This window comes from Daphnia magna, linkage group LG6 (genome assembly GCF_020631705.1).
Source record: "Daphnia magna isolate NIES linkage group LG6, ASM2063170v1.1, whole genome shotgun sequence".
NCBI classification, from domain to species: Eukaryota; Metazoa; Arthropoda; class Branchiopoda; order Diplostraca; family Daphniidae; genus Daphnia; species Daphnia magna.
Genome location: NC_059187.1, coordinates 1,608,387 through 1,630,879, shown reverse-complemented (window position 1 = coordinate 1,630,879; position 22,493 = coordinate 1,608,387). Strand labels below are relative to the sequence as shown.

The 22,493-nt window shown below is 37.8% G+C and overlaps 6 protein-coding genes and 2 long non-coding RNA genes across 15 annotated transcripts; 4 read left to right on the top strand and 4 right to left on the bottom strand.

The window, feature by feature from the left end:
- The first annotated feature begins 6 nt into the window (after positions 1 to 6).
- On the top strand, positions 7 to 2,079 carry LOC116925710 (metalloendopeptidase OMA1, mitochondrial). The gene is made up of 7 exons (XM_032932440.2): positions 7 to 559; positions 627 to 766; positions 838 to 1,014; positions 1,104 to 1,211; positions 1,275 to 1,478; positions 1,560 to 1,733; positions 1,802 to 2,079. The coding sequence occupies exons 1-7, from the start codon at positions 256 to 258 to the stop codon at positions 1,946 to 1,948; spliced, it is 1,254 nt and encodes a 417-aa protein (XP_032788331.1). The 5' UTR covers positions 7 to 255; the 3' UTR covers positions 1,949 to 2,079.
- Positions 2,080 to 2,355: 276 nt separating this feature from the next.
- Positions 2,356 to 3,313, bottom strand: LOC116925712. Its single transcript, XM_032932442.2, has 4 exons — positions 3,158 to 3,313; positions 2,780 to 3,044; positions 2,555 to 2,713; positions 2,356 to 2,476 (listed from the first exon to the last, which is right to left on the bottom strand). Exons 2-4 carry the CDS (start codon positions 3,041 to 3,043, stop codon positions 2,381 to 2,383), a joined length of 519 nt encoding a protein of 172 aa, XP_032788333.2. The 5' UTR covers position 3,044; positions 3,158 to 3,313; the 3' UTR covers positions 2,356 to 2,380.
- Positions 3,314 to 4,269: 956 nt separating this feature from the next.
- On the bottom strand, positions 4,270 to 5,309 carry LOC116925711 (DBH-like monooxygenase protein 2 homolog). Of its 2 annotated transcripts, none has more exons than XM_032932441.2 (4): positions 5,153 to 5,309; positions 4,807 to 5,071; positions 4,572 to 4,730; positions 4,270 to 4,498 (listed from the first exon to the last, which is right to left on the bottom strand). In XM_032932441.2, exons 2-4 carry the CDS (start codon positions 5,068 to 5,070, stop codon positions 4,403 to 4,405), a joined length of 519 nt encoding a protein of 172 aa, XP_032788332.2. In that variant the 5' UTR covers position 5,071; positions 5,153 to 5,309; the 3' UTR covers positions 4,270 to 4,402. The 2 variants fall into 2 exon arrangements, with proteins under 2 accessions (XP_032788332.2, XP_045031098.1); XM_045175163.1 differs by having other exon boundaries at positions 4,807 to 5,083; positions 5,153 to 5,284.
- Positions 5,310 to 7,328: 2,019 nt separating this feature from the next.
- On the top strand, positions 7,329 to 11,195 carry LOC116925706 (RNA 3'-terminal phosphate cyclase). 2 transcript variants are annotated; one of them, XM_045175160.1, is made up of 13 exons: positions 7,329 to 7,475; positions 7,598 to 7,778; positions 7,864 to 7,990; positions 8,056 to 8,165; positions 8,237 to 8,309; positions 8,370 to 8,511; positions 8,574 to 8,692; positions 8,765 to 8,918; positions 8,979 to 9,083; positions 9,324 to 9,384; positions 9,889 to 9,960; positions 10,015 to 10,579; positions 11,047 to 11,195. In XM_045175160.1, the coding sequence occupies exons 2-11, from the start codon at positions 7,622 to 7,624 to the stop codon at positions 9,894 to 9,896; spliced, it is 1,056 nt and encodes a 351-aa protein (XP_045031095.1). In that variant the 5' UTR covers positions 7,329 to 7,475; positions 7,598 to 7,621; the 3' UTR covers positions 9,897 to 9,960; positions 10,015 to 10,579; positions 11,047 to 11,195. The 2 variants fall into 2 exon arrangements, with proteins under 2 accessions (XP_045031095.1, XP_045031094.1); XM_045175159.1 differs by lacking the exons at positions 9,889 to 9,960; positions 10,015 to 10,579; positions 11,047 to 11,195 and having other exon boundaries at positions 7,330 to 7,475; positions 9,324 to 9,452.
- Positions 11,098 to 12,855, bottom strand: LOC116925705 (arrestin domain-containing protein 17). Of its 2 annotated transcripts, none has more exons than XM_032932436.2 (7): positions 12,663 to 12,855; positions 12,481 to 12,606; positions 12,223 to 12,425; positions 11,998 to 12,168; positions 11,759 to 11,941; positions 11,513 to 11,699; positions 11,098 to 11,433 (listed from the first exon to the last, which is right to left on the bottom strand). In XM_032932436.2, the coding sequence occupies exons 1-7, from the start codon at positions 12,796 to 12,798 to the stop codon at positions 11,318 to 11,320; spliced, it is 1,122 nt and encodes a 373-aa protein (XP_032788327.2). In that variant the 5' UTR covers positions 12,799 to 12,855; the 3' UTR covers positions 11,098 to 11,317. The 2 variants fall into 2 exon arrangements, with proteins under 2 accessions (XP_032788327.2, XP_045031093.1); XM_045175158.1 differs by having other exon boundaries at positions 11,998 to 12,123; positions 12,663 to 12,851.
- Positions 12,856 to 12,931: 76 nt separating this feature from the next.
- LOC116925703 (putative ankyrin repeat protein RF_0381) lies at positions 12,932 to 15,739 on the top strand. Its single transcript, XM_032932430.2, has 4 exons — positions 12,932 to 13,065; positions 13,691 to 13,763; positions 13,872 to 13,898; positions 13,956 to 15,739. The coding sequence occupies exons 1-4, from the start codon at positions 12,989 to 12,991 to the stop codon at positions 15,603 to 15,605; spliced, it is 1,827 nt and encodes a 608-aa protein (XP_032788321.2). The 5' UTR covers positions 12,932 to 12,988; the 3' UTR covers positions 15,606 to 15,739.
- Positions 15,636 to 16,341, bottom strand: LOC123473808. The gene is made up of 2 exons (XR_006648079.1): positions 15,918 to 16,341; positions 15,636 to 15,852 (listed from the first exon to the last, which is right to left on the bottom strand). It is a non-coding gene; the product is annotated as an uncharacterized LOC123473808 (long non-coding RNA).
- A 147-nt stretch (positions 16,342 to 16,488) lies between these two features.
- LOC116925707 lies at positions 16,489 to 22,165 on the top strand. Of its 5 annotated transcripts, none has more exons than XR_006648074.1 (10): positions 16,489 to 17,394; positions 17,452 to 19,161; positions 19,271 to 19,353; positions 19,434 to 20,445; positions 20,524 to 20,726; positions 20,937 to 21,151; positions 21,222 to 21,337; positions 21,456 to 21,579; positions 21,671 to 21,945; positions 22,018 to 22,165. It is a non-coding gene; the product is annotated as an uncharacterized LOC116925707 (long non-coding RNA). The 5 variants fall into 5 exon arrangements; XR_006648076.1 differs by having other exon boundaries at positions 19,411 to 20,445; XR_006648072.1 differs by having other exon boundaries at positions 19,256 to 19,353.
- The last annotated feature ends 328 nt before the right edge of the window (positions 22,166 to 22,493 follow it).

Below are 22,493 nucleotides of genomic sequence, written 5' to 3'. Positions count from 1 at the left end.
AGCAAAAGGAGATACTTCGGGACTGAGTTAAGAATTTCAGATCAAGAAAATCGAAATCGACCATATTTCTTGCGTTTGATAGTTTTGTTTTTTAATCGACCCGTGTTGCTGACGGGGTTACGGCTAGGGTTAACTATGTGCGTACTGTCTAAATACGAAAAACTTGGATTTTTTTTGCTCATGCTGAGCGTTTCATTTTAAGTACTTACAACGTTTTGTTCCTTATTTCTCCTTTGGTATCTTGTGTAAGTAAACATGCTGGGGTTATTTCGGGTTTCTCGGTCGGTCACACGTTTCAGCAAAGTCTCATACTCGCCACCTGTTACCCCATTCAGTAGAAGAGCCTTCGAAAAAAGAACAAAAATTCCTGAATGTGGCTTTCACACCACTAGACCCAGGGCTGCCATACCACCAATCATTTTAATTGTTTTGAGGCCAGTACTAAGAGTAGTTGCATTTCTTGCTGGTAGAAATTTCCGAAAGTGGTGGCGTTCCCTACCCAAAAACCAGCGCCAGTATTACTGGTCAAGGATAAAAGAGAATAAATGGAGCATTGCTGGTATGTATATTTACCAATCTTAGGACATAAGTTCTAATAATTCTGCAATACTTTGTTAAAAATCAAGGTGGGGGAGCCATTTCAAGTGCGATGGCTTATTGGTTCTATGTGTCACATCTGGAGTTTGAACCAATAACTGGCAGAGAAAGGTTTTCCATTGTTTCTCCTAAGCAAATTCAAGAACTGTCTCAATTGGAATTTCAAGCAGTTAACTATTCTTCAGTTTCTTCTTATAAGTTGGAAAATGTGTCCTTACTTTTGAAGTTTTACCATCACAGATATGTTTGGAGTTTGCCAACCGCATTATACCCACTCATCATCCTTATTACACAAGGGTAAAGCGAGTAGCCAATCGGTTGTTGTTAGCAAACAAACACCTGCCGCAAGTGTACACGAAAACATGGACGATAACCGTTTTGGATGATCCTGGGAATATGAATGCTTTTGTCTTGCCTGTGAGTTCTGAAGCTAATCAATTCTTCTACTTTTTTAAAATTATTATTCGTCGATGTTTATCCGCAATTTTTTCTATATTTATTTACAGAATGGAAATATCTTTGTGTTCACGGGAATGTTGAATATATGTACAACGGACGATGAATTAGGAATGGTTTTAGGACATGAAATCTCCCATTGTCTGTTGGGTCACGCGGTAAGATTCAGTTTGCATTAGTTTTCAATGGCTACTAGAAATTATTGTCTGCTTGTTTAATAGGGTGAAAATGTCAGTCGAGAGCATCTTTTGGAGTCTATTAAGTTGGTGCTCATTGCCTTAGCGTGGGCCATTCTCCCTTCGGATTTATTGAGCTTGCTTGGATACAGCGTTGGAGCAGGAGCTGTTAATGCTACACTCCGCTATCCTTATTCACGACTGCTGGAAAATGAAGCTGACCAAGTTGGGATACATTTAGCAGCTAAGGTTTGATTTTTCGTTTATTTTTAGTGAAGGTAAGTAAAAGCGCGCCAACATTTATATTTTCTAAAATTTTGCAATTATCAGGCTTGCTTCGACGTTAGAGCTGCTGTAGCTTTCTGGGCTAAGATGGATCTAATCCACGAATATGATCAACCTAGTTCGCTAGAGTGGCTATCGACCCATCCTAGTCACAAAACCCGACAGGCCAAAATTGAAGAACAGCTTCCAGATGCGATAAACTTTCGTAAATACTGCAAGGTAAATTTTCCCTAATGCTTCTAGTTATAAACGTATAGAAAATGCTAAACGTGGCACTTTTGCATTAGTGTCCCGATCTTCCAGCTCGAGACCCTCGTCAGGAACTGGAGAGTTTTCGAAAGTCTATGTTGGAGGGAATGCATAAAACAATGCCCGTCGGTGTTATCCTTGTTGTTCCTGATATGGCCGCCTATGCCACTGGGAAGGAATCATAGCAAAATTTGCTTTGTACATAGTATATAACCCTGTCGCAGAGCTCCCCTGGTTTTGACATTTCGACATACATCTTGGTTGGTTTTCTGATTTTAACAAAGAATAAATTTTGAAAATTGTTTAATGGTAAAAAGTTTACAGTGTTTAATCCCTAAGAATAATATTTTTACATCATTAGGTAATTTATACATTATTAGCATTTTGTATTCTTACAGGTACTGCTTATCTACTGTTTATTCCTATACTCTAATTATTGAAATCCTTAGGCTCACTACTTTGACGTTCATATTGACGTGCTACACGATTTCTAGGTTGAACCTTTTTTTTTTATTCCCACCAAACTGGACGTTGCAGTACAACAGGTTTTTTGCGAATTTTTATTTCATCGATTTAAATCCGTGTTACATAATTTCTGAATTTCTTTTTACAGTTAGTTAGTAAAAAGTGATGTAGACAAAACCGGCAGCAGCATGGACCGAGTCGTAAGCATCTGAAGCGCTGTAAGACCAACCCATGGGCATAACTCCGGACTGTTTATGTAAGGTCAAACGATTTTTCTTAAACTTTTACAAGAACTGAATAGTGAACGTCAAATTTGATCAACTTACGTGAATGGGCACATCATAATAGTCTCCGGTGTTAAGTGCTCGCTTAACGCGGAGGATGGTGTTTGGGTCGCTGTAAGAAGCACTCTGCAAGACGATGTCATTGTTGGCATCAGGAATGGGGAGCAAGTGGGCACCAGGAGTCCACTCAAGGCTCCAGTCCTGTCAAGAACAAAATTGGTAATTTAATTGAAGACCTAGGTCTTGACACGTCAAAATTTTATTTACCTCAATGTAACCAGTATTCAACTCGTCGTTGTAGCCTCCGAAAATGACATCGGCGTATTTACCGTCATCAGTGACAATCTCCAATGATACCCAGCCAGCGGTTTTAGCTTGGATCTCCAAAACGATGTCTCCAGTGTCGGGGATGACTTCCCAACTTAGGCGGAAATTACCTGCAGGGTCCAATTCCTGGGAATTGGTTAAGTTGGTGAATTGGCCGGAGCAGATGGCCAACAGCGGAATAAGGGCGACCAATACTTTCATCATTCTACAACGTAAAAGTAAAATTTCACTTTGATATGAACCCATTTAAATTATTTTTACTGGCGAATTTCAAAGTGTGAAAGAATAAGGCTAAGAAATTTTTAAGAGTAGTATTACCTTGTAGTTAGTTGAAGGGAGCAAGCCGATTCAGTGATTTCCAGGTGTTAGTGAAAGCCTTTTTATACTTGGTAGTAGAATAAGGTAATAATAGGAACATTAACTTATATAACATTCCCGAGTCGTCCTTGTGTTTTCAGTTGCTGATTGGGGCTATATATTTTTTTTATCTATGGATATGAAAGTACAGGGCACCTGTCAAACTTTAATATTGATATTAAACATGTGAGCATAAGGGTCTATTACGGTACGTCACGTGCATAGAGCTCTACTGCTGGTTTTTACTTGCCTGACCACATCGCGTGGCTGAGCTTTACCTGCCACGAAAGAAAGAAGTCACGTTGGTTGAATGTTTGACTTCTTTCTCTCATACAGTTTGATTACAATCACTTGTCTATCTTTTCCTGTTTAAGCAATCGTATCCTGTTTATGGACTGAAACGAAACAACTTGTTTGTACTTAAATATTTAATCAAGACCGGTGTCTCTGAATGAGTGTACACGTGAGATAGCCACATTACTTTGGTTATATAAAATCCAACATTCTCGACTTAAGTTGCAGGAGACGCATTATTTTTTTACATAATAGTTCTTTAATGATTCCTTCAAGAATCAATATCTATTATCTTAATACAAGTACGCTAGTAGGTGAAAACTAAACTAAACTTTAAAGCAGACTTCGCAATACCATGGCTGTAGTTCAGAAAACATCCATCGCTGTTTATCTGATACAAAAGAACGAAGTTTAAGCTGTAGCATTAAAACCAAAGCCCTATTTTACCCATAACCTGTATTACATTCGACATTCGTTGCCCTGCTGCACGTCGCTATATTGCATCAAAGTTTATTGTACACCTAAAAACCTTTGCGCCGATGGTTGACGATCATATTGAAAAAATACTTGAGAGCTTATATAATTTTATGAACTGTTTCTTCGTTGCCGGAAAAACAGCCATGAAACTATTTCATCGATGTATGGAAATTTAGCGTAGCGCTATTCCTATATCCTTTTATCTGTGTTAGCCTCTATCGTGGTGTACACGTTTTTTTTTTTTTTACTGCAGAGATATACTCAATGACCCTTTTGAGGTAGGTAACGTACTAAAACAGCCATAGCCGTAATTGATGTATTGTTAAAACACTACCAAAACGTTATTTTGAAAATCGTTTTAAGTTTTCGTATTATCAATAATCTAAGATCAGCTTGTTTATTTTTGTGTGTAAAACACAAACATTTTTACAATTTTTAGTAAAAGGTGATGTAGACGAAACCGGCCGCAGCGTGAACGGAGTCGTAAGCATCGGTGGTGCTGTAAGACCAACCCATGGGCATCTGTCCGCTCTGTTTTTGGTAAATTTATTGAAAATGTTATTTTTTTTAATGAAAAGAATGGAATTTAAATTGATCAACTTACGTGGATGGGGACATCATAATAGTCTCCGGTGTTAAGTGATCGTTTGACGCGGAGGGTCGTGGTGGAATCCACGTAAGTAGCGCTTTGCAACACGATATCTTTGCTGGCATCAGGAATGGGAAGCAAGTGAGCAGGTGCAGCCCATTCAAGGCTCCAGTCCTAAAGCCACAATTATTTTATCGTAAGTAAACTAACAAAAATCTATTACGTTATAAATTTTAATTGAATGCTGTACCTCAACGTAGCCGAAATTAAATTCGTCGTTGTAGCCTCCAAAAATGACATCAGCGTATTTGCCGTCATCAGTAACAATCTCCAAAGATACCCATCCGGCGGTTTTAGCTTGAATCTCCAAGACGATGTCTCCTGTTTCGGGAATGACCTCCCAGTTGAGGCGGAAATTACCTGCTGGGTCTAATTCTTGGGAGTTGGTCAAGGTGTTCAGTTGGCCGGCGCAAACGGCCAACAATGGAATAAGAGCGATCAGTACTTTCATCATTCTGGAAGTAAAACTAAATTGTATTTAGTGTCAACAAATTTTAATGGTAAATGCACTATGTTAATTAAGAAAATTTACTCACCTTATTGTTAACTGAGCTGGGATAGTCGATGCAATGAGTTGTCAGTTGCATGTGCGTGTCTTTTTATAGTCGGATTCAAAAAAGGAAAGGATCAAAGGTACTAATCTTCAAAAAAACTTATATAAGGAATTGTATTTTCATTTGTTTTTGCCCTCTATTATTGTTTGCACTTTGACATATCATTTACCATATTCTCTTATCCAAGTAAACATAAATAGCTACATATGATAAGGTCGAGACATCATTTATGAAATAGGTAATCTTATTATTGACGTTGTAGACTCGAGAGTAGGGTACTTAAAATCTTTGTTCTTTGCTTTACTACTGGACCAACCAAATGTCAGATTTTAAAAAATTACAATTAGTCGTTTTATTGCCTGTGTGTATACGTTAACATTTTAAGGGTCCAAAATCCCCACACCCACTTATCTGCGGTTAAAGTTTTGCTTCAGATTGCTGTATGCGTGCGTAAATAATTACACACGCTCGTGATGAACAGCATCGTTACGTAAATTAATCTATCTACCTTAGAATCCCCATCTAAGATCTTGTGTAACCATCAATGTGCTAAATGATCGATTCACGACTAGGTTAGGATTTAGACTACTGTAAAGATCTAACCTAACTCGAGCTTGCAAGCTACTTGCCCTTCCTATCTATTGGACTGAACAAAGTTAATTAACAACAGTGCATTTTTCCTTTATGTTTGTTTCCCGTCACTCACTGTTATGACAATCACGTTGTTTGGCAACGTGAGATTAAATTTATTTTTTCCACGAGGTAACATATAGTGTTGTGTTTATCGAAATTTGTCATTATTCCCATCATACTGCCATCATGGTGCTGCCATGAATAGGATATGCCTGCCATCGCTGGTTTTAGCACCTGGCTTTCACATCACACCTATTCAGTTTTCATTATATATTCATGTTAAGTTGACATCTTCATCAGATAAAATAAGAAAAATGAGTAAAAGACTTTAATTCAGTAGAAAATTATATCTTGGTTATGGCATAGCCTTCTCTATTAGAGAAAGCCGAAAGGAACGCTATCCCTCGCATGTGGGAAAAGTGAAGCACATTTTGCTCACCTTTCCTCCCATTTCCCTTCCTCCAAGGGTACCCACGGGAGCCATCTGGTGATAAAAATGATGTAGGGGGGAGGGGGAGAATCACCCGGATTTATGAGAGGTAATCTATGAACGCCCCATTTATATTTTGCCGTGAGGGATTTTAATGACGATGTTACACGGAACGGCATGCATTCCTGTTTATTGCATATGTTCATTCGCAGCCATTCAACACGTGCAGTCGTACAATAAAGTTTTTTTGTCTCCGGGTCGGCGAGAATGGGCATAACATGTGTAATTGAGGGATGCCTCATTCATTCCAGAAGGAATGAATTCATATCGATCGAAAAGTTAACTTTTTAAAATCGCCACTAGGCGATAAAACGGCTCCCGTGGGTACACTTGAAGGATGGGCAAAATTGGAGGTAGGGAAGCCAAAATTGCTTCAAAAAAAAGCCCAAACCTTTCGGCTTCCTTAATAGAGAAGGCTATGGTTATGGACAGCTTGTCTGTCATGAGCCACCAGAATTTCCAACATCTAGCAGAAAATGGCCAACACCTAGAACTTGTTTATTAATATACGAATTTTATCACTCAATAGTATGGTTAATGAGACGTAATTATTGATTGCCGTGTTAAGGCGAGAAATTTGGAAATGAAAAGAAAAAAAAGGAAAGGACAGCAAATTAAGAACAGCGTGGTATTGACTCTCTAGTATTTCCTCAGTGAAATCTAACGCCCTAATAAATGCCAGAGATACTTCTAGGCGGGCCTCACGCTATTGTTACGATAATTTGTATGCAAGTAAAAGGCTCTGGCGGTTATTTTCACGTAATTACAAACATACATAGTTAGTTTTGTCGGTTTTGCTGTTTATGCGTAACTAAAAGAAAACCGCTGTACAGAATTTGGTAACGTTTTTATTTTTTCTATCAAACAATTTGAAAATTTTGTACAATCTGTGCACGGTCATTGAATTCTACTTGCCGGAATATTGGAACAAATGAAACAATTATACGTCTTTTAAATTACTTAAATAATCTACTTTTGAATTTGTGATCCAAACTATATTCGTTGAGGCCTTAGGGCATTATTTAACGTAGTAATCTAATCAGCTGATCGGATCCTGATCCTGCCTTTCTGGTCTGCCCTCTTTGCATCGCTGCATGGCACATTGGCAGAGTTGGAAAGAATTTATTTCATTTACTTTTCTGCGTCTTATAAAGATTTCAGCTGGTTCCGAATTTTCTTACGGTATTCTTTCATTTCAAAACCTCCATTTGTTCTAGTACAAATTAAGCAATAAAATTAACAACATTTGAATATCATAACTCGAAAATTTGTCAACGTTGCACGTCAATGTTGTACACCGGAAGGAACCGAAAACCAAAATTTTGAAGATGGAACCTGTAGTTATAGACGGCAGTATACTCGAAGGTGGTGGGCAGACGTTGAGAATATCTTCAGCATTGAGCGCCATTCTTGGCGTCCCTATTAGGATCCATAGCATCCGTGCTGGGAGATCAACTCCAGGACTACGACCTCAGCACTTAACTGGTAATTAGTTGTCTTAAAAAGTAGGGCATGCTTGTTTAAAAAAAAAATAGCACTTAGTATTGTATGGTTTATTTTTTATGTGTAGGCCTAAATCTGATCAAAGACCTGACAAATGGATCTTTGGAGGGTGGAAACATTGGCTCGACAGAGATCACACTCAGACCAAGCCAAATTAGTGGTGGGGAGTTTTCGGTTGATACTAAAACAGCTGGGTACTTAGTTTTCTGTGTGTCAAAGATTTCTGGACAGTAAAGTAATTGCATGTCTCTCAACACAGGAGTATAACGCTGATTGTCCAAGCTATCCTACCATGCCTACTTTTTGCTGGTAAAAAAAGTGTAATCAAGATGAAAGGAGGAACGAATGTTGAAATGTCTCCACCACTAGGTAAATATTATGCTGATGTTCCTATTTTGTCATGGGTCATGTACATCATTTCTAATACTATTGACTTTTAGACTATTTTACTGATGTTTTCTCCTCTGTTGCTAAAAGATTTGGCATCAGTTTCTCCTGCAAACTCATTAAAAGGTATATTTCTCGCTTATTGGCATTATGAGTCTCATTCTCAGTTTAGTAATAACATTACAGAGGTTTTTATCCCAAAGGATGTGGAGAAGTTGATTTGACAGTGGAACCAGTTAAAAGGCTATCCTGTGTCACCTTGGACCAGCCTCAAACTCTCAAATGTGTAAATGGTGTGTCCTTCGTCGCTGGCACCATACCGATCCGCGTAAATAAAAAAATAAAATAAAAAATCTATGTTTCCATTCCGTCATACCTTTTCTTCTGCAGGTCGCCAACGAGATGGCACATTCTGCTACCTTGAAAATTCACGATTCTCTTGGAAACATTCCGGTCAATATCCACCAGTTTAAGGAGATTAAAGCTTTCGGCAACGGAGCTGCTCTAATGTAACAATCCACTCTTATTATTTCTATTTCTATAGGTACGGGTAGTGAATTCTTTTTTACTTCTCTTAATAGACTATCATGTGAAACTGCCGATGGAATGTTGCTTGGTGGAACAGGATTAGGTAAGCCACGAAATGCTGCCAATCAGGTCGGACAAGAGGCAGCTGACGAGCTTATCGAGTCATGTTTTCGAAAAGTCTGCTTGGATCAGTACGCCCAAGATCAGGTTCGTTTATTAATTCTTCACGTTCCACGCTGTATTCGCAATCTAATGCTTGCCTAATAGGTGATTATATTTATGGCCTTGGCTGAGGGTATTTCAAAAGTTTTGGTGGGGCCCCCTACGTTACACACGCGGACCGCCATTCATGTAACATCGCAACTCACGGGAGTAAGTTTGAATATTATGCACTTTCGATTGTGAAAATATAATTAATGACAACGTTCCTCTGTCACGATCAAGATAATATCATGACGGTTTTTAATATTGTCAAAGAATAAGTTTCTCTTATTCACCCGGTTGGGATCGGTTAACTGATTCCCGGCCGGTTTTGCAGGAGAAGACAAAATAAAAATTAGAATTTCAATTAACAATGTAAAATGTTATGTAACAATCAAATTTTTTGCGCAGGTGAAATTTGACATTATTGATCTGAAGACGCAGCCTGAAACGTTCATCATAGAATGTAAAGGTATGGGATTTGTTAATACTCGTCTGTGATTGAATTTGAACCTAAAATGTACCGCCTTGTTGTTGAGACATTTCTGTATTTGTTTGACTTTTATCATTTACAATGTTCTAAGATATGCACATATGACACAATATCAGACAGAATAACAATAGTATGCAAGGAGATCGCTGGATCGTCGATCGTTCAATATTCGATCGACCATCAGAATAATTCAAAAACCAGCACAGTCTATTACAAGTGTTCGTGTAGAGTAAGATTTAATTTAAAGAATCCAGAGGAGACTTCTTTACTTGAACAATAACGTCTGTGACTTGTCGTTACGTTGAAAATGAAGAAATTCTCTTGGATGGTATACCGGTGGTTTTTCGTCACGTCGATCCTCTACTTCTTGCAGGGTTGGTGCTAATATACCTGTTATATGTTGAGCAATATAGCAGTAGGCCTTTCCAGAATTACAGTCTCCGTCTAATAAAGAATTCTCCCTCTGTTTTTTTAAAATTATAGAACTTTGATAGACGTCGAATCGACTAGATTGTCGAAATCTTTCTCGGGACAAATGTCGATGGAGACACAATAGTATGTCCCATCCATGGTACTGTTATCGTTCACAACAACTTCGGGTTTTGTTAGATCGACAGGTTTCAAATCGTCTATCGACAGTCCGTTTGCTGATAAAATGGTGACTGCAGAAAAGGTTAAATCTTCCTTGCTGGTTTCACTAAAATCAGTTTTCATCCCTTTGCGACACCATAATGAGCAACGGACAGATGTGGCCAGGTAGGCAACAACTAACAAACAAACACAAGTGGCAAAAATCACAACAACAGCGATATCTTCCATGGTTTGATAAATTCACTTGTTAAGTTGAATGTCAATAATGATTGTTATTTATATGAGCGTCCACCTTCTTCGGCTGATGGCGAGAGAATGGTTTGTAAACTAGGCAAGAGTTTCCTATTTGAAGACGTTCATGAATGCGAATCACCTGTCATTTTGATCAAGCAAGCTCCCACGGTGTACATTCAAAATGGTATTCCCCCTTTCCCGCAATATTCGCCTTCCGGCCAACTGAGTGAAATCGGTTCACGGGAAATTGGTTGCGCGATGAATTCCACCCGTACAACAGCACGAAAGCTATCACGTCACGCATAAAGGAAAACCCACGAAGACTCCCGAGGCGATCAATGATCAAAAGGTATATTATGCAGCAAAATTTCATGAATGGTAGGTATATAAAGAAGAAATGCTGATGCAATTAGTCTTAGCGTTCTCTAAAACTATGGTGGAAAGATGTTCTTATAACAAAACTTTAAATTTTGTAATATTCGTAAAATGCTTGCCAGTACAGTTACTTTTGAAGTTTGGAATGGAAGTTAACAAGAATTATAAATAATAATTAAAGGGAAATTGCACTAGCTTGTTGCCGTACTGTTGCATTGCAAAAAGCTAAACTTTTCTGTATCCAGTTATTTGCATATTTTTATCTCATCAGTGTTTTACATTTAGGTATGTGGGTTTATACGATGCATATCAAAATACATTTTGCCATGTATGAAGATTCGTAACGGAAAAACCCTTCCTAAAGTAGACCATGGACAAGATTATAATTTGGCATTTAACCAACATATTGATTTGCCAACAGTTTATATATTTCCATTTTAGATAACTATGTTAAGTGCAGATGTTTTAAAATTCAACATGTGTTTACCAGCATTTATCATTTACAAAACGCATTTTATTATGCAACTTGGAATACTTCTTAATGCAAAAATAATTATTGCAGATATTGAGGTAATGATTTTCAACATTTGCAAACCCCTCTAATAATTCATCTTTGAATAATATAACTTAAAAAATATTTTATACAACCCTTAACAACCTGAAAGAAAATTAAATCATGTTTGGTTTTCATATCGAAAGTGGAAGTGTCCATTCAAATAGAACATCCTGGAAGTTCAACTCCACCGATGTTGGTGCTGGTTTTTATATCGGCTGTGAAATCACGACATGAAGATTTCCCCAGCTCACATTCTTCGTAAGTTGGAGGCGCTGGTGGATATGCAAATCAGAAAACGTTGAATAAAATTTTAACCACAAGGATTTTTGGGAATGAATAAATTGTACTTACGACTACTGAAGTGCAATTCCCCTACACTGCTGAACAAATTACTAGTTAAAGTTCGATCAAGACGTGAAATTGCAGGTAACAGAGTTAAATTGCTTGAATTTTGATGAGCGATACTCCTAACAGTTCCAATCACGATATTTAGACGAATGGTTAAATTACGACAGAAGAATCCAGGATTTACAATCAACTAAATTTTCCAAAATTAACACTGGTGATCGAATTTTGAAAGATTAGAACATTTAATACCTTTATCACGTAAGACGTATTTATAAGATCACAGAATGGCATGCCAGACGATGGGACATGTGGAACCATAATAGGAAACCTTTCCCAAACTTGCACTTCTTTATCACAGATTGATTTTCCTTTTCTCTCCCAAAGAACTTTTTTCACTTTATTTTTATGTTTTCCATCGGTGAATATGGTGTACTAGTTAGTCAAGAATATGCAAATAAGTTTATAATTAAAACATGTGGAATATGTACCTGAATGAGCTGAACTGTAGTTCCCCTCACAGATTTACCGCTATAATTATCGATAGTTGCGTTAAATTGAATTTCTTCACCAGGTATGTAACCCGTTTTATCCAGCCACGCATCTGCCATGATCCGCTTCAAACCGGACCGCGGTTTAGACAAGGATTCCCGCAATGGAAACTGATGACAGTTGAGTAAAAGGAGTTAATCTACTACAGAAATAACTGAAAATACCGAAGAAGTTTCGTCTTTGCTGAGGTCCACGATGGCGTTAACAGTAAAATACACTCGACTGACATTATCAAATTTGAATAAAGAACGTCTTCTTAGGACGGCTTTAATGCTGTATCGAATATTGCCCGATTTGCCTTCGTAAGAACTTGGAATCTCAAGTGGAAGAGCGAACTTGAAAGGAAACCTGACTCCATTGGTGAATACTGCATAACATGAAAATTAGTTAACACCTTAAGTTATTAAATAAAACGCTTATACCTGCACTAGGTGAAGAATCATGGGTCAAAAGAATCTTGAGATTCAAATAGGAATTTTGTGCACAGTACGAAACGTCATTCTCGTTCCAGGCGACTTTTGCACGCCCCTCGACCTCGATGTACGACCCTGATAAGACACAAAAATCACAGTATGAATATAAGAAATTCATTACATTGACGTACCATTTAAGTTAACTTTTGAGGTGCCCCAAACGACAACAGTACCAGACACGACGTGCCCAGGTATGTAACCATAACACTGTGACGATGCTGTAGTTTCCACTGGGTCCAGCTCGATTGTTACATGTTTGATACCCATGACTGCCGTTCCAATAATGACAAGTCGGTAATGCTTTTTCGATTTTAGGAAGCTTCCGAGAAAAAGAGGATTCTCTAACCCTTCCTCCTTACCTAGAGTAAAGGAAGGTTGGTACGTTGAAGTTTGGCGAAACTATTACGCGCTGGTTTCAAGGACGTGGCGGTTGGCAACTCTCTCGAAGGTGGGAGAGATGTCTGTGATGTGCAAGAGAAAACACCGGGAGAAATTAAAAATGGGCACATCTCGTCGTGTCCTTCATAATGTCAGGTAAAAACATATACGCCCAAATTGTTTGCTTAATCTTAATAACATAATTGTGTAAATTGTACACTTTCTGTTTTAAAGGGAAGTAGTTTGTAATGAATTAAAAGCCATAGTTTACCTTACCTGAGTTTAGCATTGTTAAGTAGTAGAGCTCAATGCTTGTTAAGTCGAAATAATGTATTCAGCCTGGTCTTATAAGCGCCCCCACACTTCTTTTTATCACAACCGCCTCGTATGGGGCCACAATAAAAATGACAGCAACAGATTACATAAAATTACGTTACATGCAGTTGCGACATGTTGTGTTTAGAAATACCCACGGGAATGAAGCTTTCACTTGTGTGGCTTACCTATCTAATGTTATTCGCAATAGTAACAAAAACGTGCTATTTCCGGCTGCTTTTACAATGTTTAAGACCAAACGTCTTTTCGGTCTGTTTATCAAGTTTTGAAACACCGCTCAAATGCGGATGAGACTTCTTAGAAACTAGCTAGTCAGTGCTATTTAGCAGTCGTCAAATAATGATACAATCCTGTGTTTCAAAAGATAATCCTATCCTCGAAGAGATAACAAAATGTTGTAAAAAGAAACGGACCAAGAGTTTGACTAATAATTTTTTTTTTTAAGTCACATGTCCCACAAAAGCTTTCGAGTTGGACGGACGGAGCCAGTAACAACAAACTTTTATGCGGAATTAGAGGTCAGTTATTGTTTCTCCAATTCCAACAGTGACTTTTATAATTTCGCTTTAAAAGACTTAACAAGAAAATTGGTCTAATAAATGGCTTCGGGTGAATTTCTAATGCAGTCTAATAGTCCGACTATCCAACAGGAGGTAAAAATTGAATAATAAATCAATAAAAGAAATATTCATTAATGTAAACTATTTTAGTTGGAAGATAAGCTGATGAGTCTAATGGCGGACAAGAATTCTAATTTGAACGAAATCGAAGCTTTGATCAGTCAAGGTGCTACCATTAATTGCACCAATCGTGAAGGTCTGACTCCACTTCTGCAGCTGGTCAAATTGGGCCATGCAAGAAACGATTTACTGGATGTGATTCGCTTGTTGTTGGATCAAAACGGAATCGATGTCAATTGCAAAGATTCTGACGAATGGAATGCCCTTTATTATTTGTGTCGGCTTTATCAGAAAGCTAACTTGATCAATATTATTCTGTTGTTGATTCAACGGGGAATCCAAGTCGACTGGACCAACAAATTGAAGAAAAATGCGTTTCTATTACTATGCCAACATTATCCACACAAGAATATGATCGATATCGTTCAAATATTCATTGATAATAATATCGATATTGGATGCAAAGACAACGATGGATGGAATGCTCTGCATCACTTGTGCAGTAACTACAAACAATCGAATTTAGTGGACGTTATTCGTCTTTTAGTAGAACACGGAATGGACATCACATGCAACAATGGCGGTGGCTGGAACGCACTCCATATTCTTTGTCAAGAAAAGACGGAAGACAATTATATGGATTTAATTAAACTCTTTATCAATCTTGGAATAGATGTCAATAGTAAAAATAAAGGTGGATGGAACGCGCTGCATATTTTATGCCAAAATTATCAGAAGGATAATCTCATTGACATTGTTCGACTTTTCATCAACCATGGAATCGATGTCAACTGCAGTAACGACGATGAATGGAATGTTCTACATAAACTGTGTAATCGGTACACGGAAGAAAATTTGGTTGATTTAATTCAACTTTTGATTGATCACGGAATAGATGTCAATAGTAAAAATAAAGGTGGATGGAACGCGCTGCATATTTTATGCCAAAATTATCAGAAGGATAATCTAATTGACATTGTTCGAATTTTCATCAACCATGGAATCGATGTCAACAGTATTAACGACGATGAATGGAATGTTCTACATATTCTGTGTAATCGGTACACGGAAGAAAATTTGGTTGATTTAATTCAACTTTTGATTGATCACGGAATAGATGTCAATAGTAAAAAAAAAGGTGGATGGAACGCGCTGCATATTTTATGCCTAAATTATCAGAAGGATAATCTAATTGACATCGTTCGAATTTTCATCAACCATGGAATCGATGTCAACTGTAGTAACGACGGTGAATGGAATGTTCTACATAAACTGTGTAATCGGTACACGGAAGAAAATTTGGTTGATTTAATTCAACTTTTGATTGATCACGGAATAGATATCAATAGTAAAAATAAAGGTGGATGGAACGCACTTCATTGTTTGTGTAAAAACTACAAGAAGGGTAATCTAATTGACATTATTCGACTTTTTATTAACAATGGAATCGATGTCAAGTGTATTACCGACGGCGGATGGAACGTTCTACATATTTTGTGTAAAAATTGTTCGAATTTGAGCAATTTGGTTGAGATAGTTGAACTGTTGGTGGAGAATGGAATCGATGTTGATTGCAAGACCCAGCATGGTAAAGGATTGAATGCATTCAAAATTTTTTGCAACGACAATGCAAATGCTAAAGTGTACAACAAACTAAAGCTGCTTCTAGAGAAAAAATAACTAAGAGGAACACAAAAATTAAATCTGTAATCTTTTTTCTTATATACTTTTATGTCAATTGTCCCATTACTCACAAACATTGGCAATCAATTAACAGAGGAGATGTTTAAAAAAATACAATATTTGCTATTGTTTCCGTGATTTATGCATTCCTTCTATGTTCTGTCCTAGCTTCGAATGTTAATCGACGGATCGATCCATCCCGAAAAAATGGCGCCGGAATCGCCCCATTCCTCCCACTCTTATTCTTAAATCTTATATTATATCATGCTGATTCGCCATGAAATTATATACAAGTTTATTTCACTCTACCTTGTTTTACGACGGTTAGCCAATCCGAAGTTGAAATCGCATTAACACTGGGGGCAAGACCGCAGTTTCATCTGATGGTTTCATCCATTTGAGGTTATGCATCCACAAAAGAATAAAACTTGACTTTTCTTCCAATTGCCGGATAAGAAAGCGCCGCTCATAACTTTTATCCAGTGCGACTAAGTATGTAACTTAATTGAGTTTCGTTTAGGGTATGGCTAGTAAAAACACGTGCGCTGGTTCGTATTTCAAAACTGTCCTTGAAAAATTGGTGCCAGCTGTAGCTATTCTTTTCGTCATACGACCACAAAACAAAACGTCCTTTCTCGACCTCTGAAATTTTTTTCGTAGGGAAATGCTATTAAAGAAATCCTTGATCATTTTCTATTTTACAGAGGAAATGGACACGTATTGCACACGTGTTCTTCTTCAGCTACGTCAGCAAAGACTTCATGAAAAAGGGGTACGGTAACCTTTTTTCGAATCGCTTGCCAAGTTTTCATAAAAGTTCCTCCTTTTTTTACATAAGTCATGCAACGTTGGAGATCACATCGGCGTTGAAATTCTTGAAAACCAGATTAGGTTTTTGTTACTCTGTGCAACAGCAGCTAGTTTCTGTCTAGGTGATGAGATTTTTGGAAGTGCAAGTCCATTAATTTTACTTTTTTTCGCACATGTCACACTTTCAATGTGAAGACTATTTTGGATTGAAACAAATGTTTCAGTGTTTTACTGTTTTTTCAGTTCCAACTTTATTCTGTTCTTTGGCTTATCTTTTGGTTTGTTACGTTGTATGTAGCGTGTCGTTGTTATGTAGGGGACGGCACTCTTGACGGCATTTACTTGTATGTATGGAAGATTGGCGACAAATCGGGTCTTGCATTCGACTGTTGACCTGTCTGATTGTAATACGATGAGTTTGAACAAGACAAACGGTAAGAGCTGAAAAATCATTTTAATGTGAAATCTAGTTGATATCTGTGTTTAAGGAGCTATTTGGGAAACTGAGTTAGAAGTTAGAATAGTGTAGAATATGTACTAAAATATTGTTTCAGAACTGAAATGGTGTTACATTTTGGATGGATCTTACTGTAATCAAATAAGTGTAAGATATTAAACAATGTCTTTTTGTTTCAGAACTGTAGTAACGCGGGCTGGTGGACCATAGTACTCGATGTGTAGTAGGGATAGCTATTGGATGTCATGCTTGTATTCCTGTTTGTCCTATCAACTCATTCATCCAATATGTAAAGAAAATTATATTATAAGGAAGGAAGCAGCTTAGGGATTTGATAATTATGTTGTTTGGAGTCCTGGTTAGCATAACTATATTTTTGGTGAAATCAAGACTTCATGGGGGTATATATACAAATATTCTCAATTTGAAAATTACATCTTTCAAATCATGCTACATTTACTAATGGATTGTTCCTGTCCGATAAAGCCTGTTTAGAAGATGGACAAAGTGATATTTTAGGTAATTTGAAGAAATTCTTAAACAATTCTGCATTACATATTCTTAATTCTCCAATAGAGGCATGTCAGGAGTCGTTGGCTGGGTTGTGTTGATAAACGGACTGCACTCAGTACTATTAGTACTAGCCGATGTTGCATCGTCTAGTATTTCTGTCTGAGATCCTGTTGCAACTGGTTCGCGGCAAGTCATGGTTCCGATATCCTTTGGTGGAGGTAAGATCAGCCCGCCAACGTAGAAGGAATAATGACGTTGGGGTAACACACCAAGAGTTCTAGCCCTTCGATGCATAATGAGGCAAGCACAAAGTAAAATTAGCACTATGAAGCAAGGACCACCGATCACTACAAGAAGCCAAAGCCAATATTTATCCGCCATTAGTCGGCTACTAACACTAGGACAATAACTGCACTATTTTTTTTCCCGTCTTTTTGTGCAAGCGATGGAGTAATAGGTCCTGGCGTTAGGAAGACTGTCGAAGGATACAGCTTCTTTCCTCTAACGTATCACGAAAATCTGAACGATTCGGTTAACCTCATCTGAGCCGGGAAGTGGGCACGTGAGAACTCAGTAGTAGCAGTTACGTCACCAGTTCGAGTTGGGCTCGATTAGATGCGGATTATATATTTTTTTCTTGATCTAGCACAATTAAACTATGTGAGAAGTGAATTGTATTGAAAATGGTATTCGGTAGTTCAGTTTTGGGATAGCTAACCAACTTCTTGTAAGACCATCTTATTTATAAATATTTTTTGACAAGTGTTTGGGTAGGTTAACTTGGTCTTGTTTTTAAAACTTTTCGATTTCTTTTCTAGTGACGTCGTATTCACGTGGGTTGTTATTGTAAGTCTTAAGGTGAGTAAGGGTTGGGAAATGGATTCGATTGTTCTGTCAGATGAGCTCTTTAGAGACAGCTGAATGGGTCAAGATGAGTCAATTTATGTATAAGAGAATAGAAAGTTGTGTCGTGAATATAAATAAGGTACGATGTTATTTATATATACAATGTATATATGTTTGAGAAACAAAGTAATTACTTGAGTCATTGTAAAATTTTACAGTTGGTTATTGGCCAACTGGTTTATTTCGACTTTTCTTGGATATCGTTAGCGCGTAGGATTCTTTCGCCTTAGATGCATTTACGTCTTAGATGTATATAAATAAAAAAATACCAGGATACAATAAAAATAATTTAGAATGTCTTAGTAGAACTAATATTCAATTAAATTAGAACTATTCATTAAATTCAGTTGTCCTGAATTTATATATTAAAAAAGCGGGTTTCTGTTCACTAATTCTTAATCAATTAATGGAAATTGAAATAGATTAATCAGGCAATAGCGATTATACGGATGGCGCTTATAAAAACGTGTGATCAGTGGAATTGATTTACTCATTTCTTCCAAATTGAGTCCATGAATAAATACACTTTTAAATTCTAAATATAAATTGAAAGTATGTGTATTGTATATACTGCGGAAAAGTACATTTTAAAAAATGCTTGGGTAATGTTTGCCGCCAGAAAATGCAGACTAAACGAACAAGTCATTCAGTTCAGTTGCTTCATGGCGCACACGTGGAACATTATTCGTACTGGCATTTTTTGTTACTGAATCAGTGTTAATGTGACGAATTTTAAGCAAATATTTATTTTTATTTGAGAATAAAGTAAACAGTGATCCTATTTACGATTATGCAGCTTACTGAAAAAATAAAACAATATGGTTTTCTCATTTGAGAACAAAGTGTCCAAACATGAACTTGATTTGGGTAAGTAGATATGGCATAAACTTTAAACTAAACTTCTTTACTTACTCTTCACTTTTAATTGAATTTTAAATGTATGAAATGTTGTATATTGAAGTGGTTTCTTCAATAGTTAGGCTGATAATAAAAGTGAAGCAGGAATTGGATGATGGTGCAAAGCAAGTGCTTTGTACCATACTGGACAAAAAGTATCAGGTAGATTAAGCATTTTATTTCCTCATCAAACTATTCCTTACTCTTTTGTTTATCAAGTAAAATTTGCATTATTTTTCAAGTTCTTTGTGCAATGAAAATTGTTGCCATTCCACACTCACATGCAGTATGACACGTTTCCGAGAGATGGTTTGACGTCATCCGATATCGTGGAGTAATCTGAGGGGTTTGCACATTTCTTAATAACTGCTTCCTCATTTTTTATCGTACCCATCTTACAGGGCATTTTTGGATCACAATTCCAAAATCATTAAAATTATGTTGTGAAAAATTAATGCGATAAAATGATGTCATTGTATTCGCAACAGAATGACAGGCAAAAGCACAAAGAGAACAAGAGGGAAATATAGTCGAAAGAAATGCTACAATAGTAAAATTGTTAACATTTTAGTAGCGTCCTTGGGTCTGGGCGGAAGCTGGCTGAGGAGCAGCGTACACCTGCTGCTGCTGGGCTGTAGCGGGAGCAGCGAAGGTTTGCTGTTGGGGAGCAGCGAAAGTCTGTTGCTGGGGAGCAGTGAAAGTCTGTTGCTGGGGAGCAGCGAAAGTCTGTTGCTGGGGAGCAGCGAAGGTCTGTTGCTGGGCAGCGGCGAAGGTCTGTTGCTGGGCAGCGGCAGGAGCAACAGATTCGGCAACGGATGAAGATGCAGCTGGTGCTTGATGAGCGGATGCGGCAGGGTTGATGGTGATGCAAGAGCAGATCTGTTGGGTAGTTGTTGGTGCAACTGGCATAACCGGGCTGGCTGCTGGTCTGGATTGCTCAGCAGTGAATGCTGGGCTAGCTGCGGGTCTCTGCTGCTCAAGAGGAAGTGCTCCAATATTCGAGACGGTTTGTTGGCTCTGGCTAGAATACGACTGACCACCCAGCATTCCGCTCAAACCAGTACTTCCCGATTGGGATCCCTGGTTGCTTGAAGATCTGTAGGAGTTGAAAACAGCATTACTTTACGGCTGTGAAGTAAAATAACATGAATGTTTGCCAACTTACTGAGACGCATACTGGCCGGAGCAGGCAACAGCCAACATGGCGCACATCACAACAACCTAAATCAGGAGAGAATCATTCAGAATTAAATAGTAATCTATTTAAAAACTCTTAATTCAACAATTAACAATTTTAATGATGGCACGTTCAAATAAATCAAATTTTGCTAGGTTTCCATTTGAGCAGGGACAATTAAAAAACTGTACTTACGGTTTTGAAGGTGTTCATCTTGAGGAGGAAGTTTGAGTATTGAACTGGAAAACTTGTAAAGGTGAACTGATGTCTTTCCATGAAAATGCAGCACCTTTATATAGTCCGGTACAGGCCCAGTCAACCACCACGGAACAGTTAGTTGCCATGTACCAGAAAAAAGGTAAAAAAACTGACCTGGTTTAAAGGTAAAATAGTTGACCACAGCTTTCACTGTTCGTTGTTACTGGGCACGTCCGAGCGAGGTCAGAGGCCCCCGTGACCTATTTTACCTTGTTTTTCAAAGCTTTCTATTTGAAACAGTTATTTCATAGTTTCAGTTTTAGGCATATGTTCCAAGTGCTTTTTATTGTTTTTTTCCTTTTTGTACTAGGAGAAATACTGCGAGATCGTGTAAAACTATTGAACGGGTCAGCCAACCAAACAGCGAGCAAGGTCAACTTGTTGCTACGCCAACTAAATCTCCCGTTTAATTTTGACAAGAGAAAGCTATTTCCAAGCTACGACTATGCAAACTAGCACAACTGAAAGATTTTTACAGCATCGCTCAGTATTTTGTCTTGCACTGCTTCTTTTATGATACCGCTGGTATTACAGTAGAGTACCAGTCAATGCATTGCGTAAACAAGGTTGTGGGTAGTAATTTTGTTATATTTAGCACGCTGCATCTGCTGCCAAAATATCTTTTGGCATCTTTTCATGGATGATAGGATCTCTTCAGGGGATTGCGTTATCTTTCTGGATATTTTATAGATAAGAAAGATTCTTCAGTTGGTAAGTCCTGAATTCGTTTGCCGACATTTAGCTCATACAGTATACCAAAAAGATTATTCTTATATTACAAATACATTTCTACTGATATTTTCTCATATGGTCTTTTTTGATTTGCTAGATTTCAACATTACAGAGACGTTATATTTATGGAGCCCACTGTCCAGCGGAATGGGAATGGAATTCTCGTGTTTATCTACCTGAAGGTTCAGCCTGAAAATTAAAGCAGTTGCCTACATAATCTGGTAACACATTTATATCTTTTAAATTTGTATGTCGGAGACGTTGTAAATAATTATAAGGTTTGCATGTCTCAACGCTTCTAATCAACCTCAGAATGACGTAATGAGCCAACAGTTTTTTAACGGAAAGCTCTTTACCAAACAACTAGACAGGATTTCGAAATGCAAAAACTGCAAGTCCTGCTACACAATTTCTTCCCCGAAATTATAGCATTGAGCAAACGCATCCAGGTATACATTTAACATAAAACTGCTCGGCTTTTCGAAAAAACGAAAACCCCCGAAAAGCTTGTGGGATGATCCTACGTACTGTACGGCACGCAGAAATTAATTCCGAAGGAATTTTTCTCCCTGGAGCTTTACGTTTAGGTGAGTTCAGACCCGATGCCGCTTCCTTTATCTTAATGTTGCGATACTGTGTTGATTTTTCCTCTTGATAAGGTTAAAGTTATTTCCGTATGGTAAAGAACCACCCGGAAAGGAAAACAACGTTGGCTGTAATGCAACGCAGTAGAATATTCTGCGCAGTTAGTTATTTTCATAATTTATTAGTAGACGGCATCACAAGGAAGTGAGTGCAAAATACATATAAATTTTGTATTAGCATGTTTAATCCGTGTCTACTACGACGACGGTATTGTCTGCCCCTTTAGTACCTGCAGTCGCCGGAGGGGAACTAAAATCAACTTCGCCCGATCTACCACCACGACATCTGGCGCACATTCCGATGGCAGCCACCAAGACCATGAATCCGCAAACGACGAACAGGAAAGAGCCAAAATCCATTACGATTTCTCTGGGTTTTGTCGCACCGACAGAATGCGATGATCTACGTACACAATAATTGTTCACAATGTTAAAATTAAGATTTACATTTTGGTCTATTTAACAGGGCACCCACCTGACAGATCCAGTTG

What these genes read in the sequence shown, in the direction of transcription:
- LOC116925703 (XM_032932430.2), top strand. Translation starts at nt 12,989, where the DNA reads ATGTCTGTGATGTGCAAGAGAAAACACCGGGAGAAATTAAAAATGGGC. An exon ending in CGTGTCCTTCATAATGTCAG is followed by an intron (nt 13,066 to 13,690) that starts GTAAAAACATAT and finishes TTTTTTTTTAAG; the next exon opens with TCACATGTCCCACAAAAGCT. An exon ending in GTCCGACTATCCAACAGGAG is followed by an intron (nt 13,899 to 13,955) that starts GTAAAAATTGAA and finishes AAACTATTTTAG; the next exon opens with TTGGAAGATAAGCTGATGAG.
- LOC116925705 (XM_032932436.2), bottom strand. Translation starts at nt 12,798, where the DNA reads ATGGGTATCAAACATGTAACAATCGAGCTGGACCCAGTGGAAACTACA. An exon ending in CTCAAAAGTTAACTTAAATG is followed by an intron (nt 12,607 to 12,662) that starts GTACGTCAATGT and finishes GTGTCTTATCAG; the next exon opens with GGTCGTACATCGAGGTCGAG. An exon ending in CTACAGTTCAGCTCATTCAG is followed by an intron (nt 11,942 to 11,997) that starts GTACATATTCCA and finishes TTGACTAACTAG; the next exon opens with TACACCATATTCACCGATGG.
- LOC116925712 (XM_032932442.2), bottom strand. Translation starts at nt 3,043, where the DNA reads ATGATGAAAGTATTGGTCGCCCTTATTCCGCTGTTGGCCATCTGCTCC. An exon ending in TGAATACTGGTTACATTGAG is followed by an intron (nt 2,714 to 2,779) that starts GTAAATAAAATT and finishes TGTTCTTGACAG; the next exon opens with GACTGGAGCCTTGAGTGGAC. An exon ending in ATTATGATGTGCCCATTCAC is followed by an intron (nt 2,477 to 2,554) that starts GTAAGTTGATCA and finishes TTACATAAACAG; the next exon opens with TCCGGAGTTATGCCCATGGG.
- LOC116925710 (XM_032932440.2), top strand. Translation starts at nt 256, where the DNA reads ATGCTGGGGTTATTTCGGGTTTCTCGGTCGGTCACACGTTTCAGCAAA. An exon ending in GGATACATTTAGCAGCTAAG is followed by an intron (nt 1,479 to 1,559) that starts GTTTGATTTTTC and finishes TGCAATTATCAG; the next exon opens with GCTTGCTTCGACGTTAGAGC. An exon ending in ACTTTCGTAAATACTGCAAG is followed by an intron (nt 1,734 to 1,801) that starts GTAAATTTTCCC and finishes CTTTTGCATTAG; the next exon opens with TGTCCCGATCTTCCAGCTCG.
- LOC116925711 (XM_032932441.2), bottom strand. Translation starts at nt 5,070, where the DNA reads ATGATGAAAGTACTGATCGCTCTTATTCCATTGTTGGCCGTTTGCGCC. An exon ending in TTAATTTCGGCTACGTTGAG is followed by an intron (nt 4,731 to 4,806) that starts GTACAGCATTCA and finishes TTGTGGCTTTAG; the next exon opens with GACTGGAGCCTTGAATGGGC. An exon ending in ATTATGATGTCCCCATCCAC is followed by an intron (nt 4,499 to 4,571) that starts GTAAGTTGATCA and finishes TACCAAAAACAG; the next exon opens with AGCGGACAGATGCCCATGGG.
- LOC116925706 (XM_045175159.1), top strand. Translation starts at nt 7,622, where the DNA reads ATGGAACCTGTAGTTATAGACGGCAGTATACTCGAAGGTGGTGGGCAG. An exon ending in ACGACCTCAGCACTTAACTG is followed by an intron (nt 7,779 to 7,863) that starts GTAATTAGTTGT and finishes TTTTATGTGTAG; the next exon opens with GCCTAAATCTGATCAAAGAC. An exon ending in CTGGCACCATACCGATCCGC is followed by an intron (nt 8,512 to 8,573) that starts GTAAATAAAAAA and finishes TTTCTTCTGCAG; the next exon opens with GTCGCCAACGAGATGGCACA.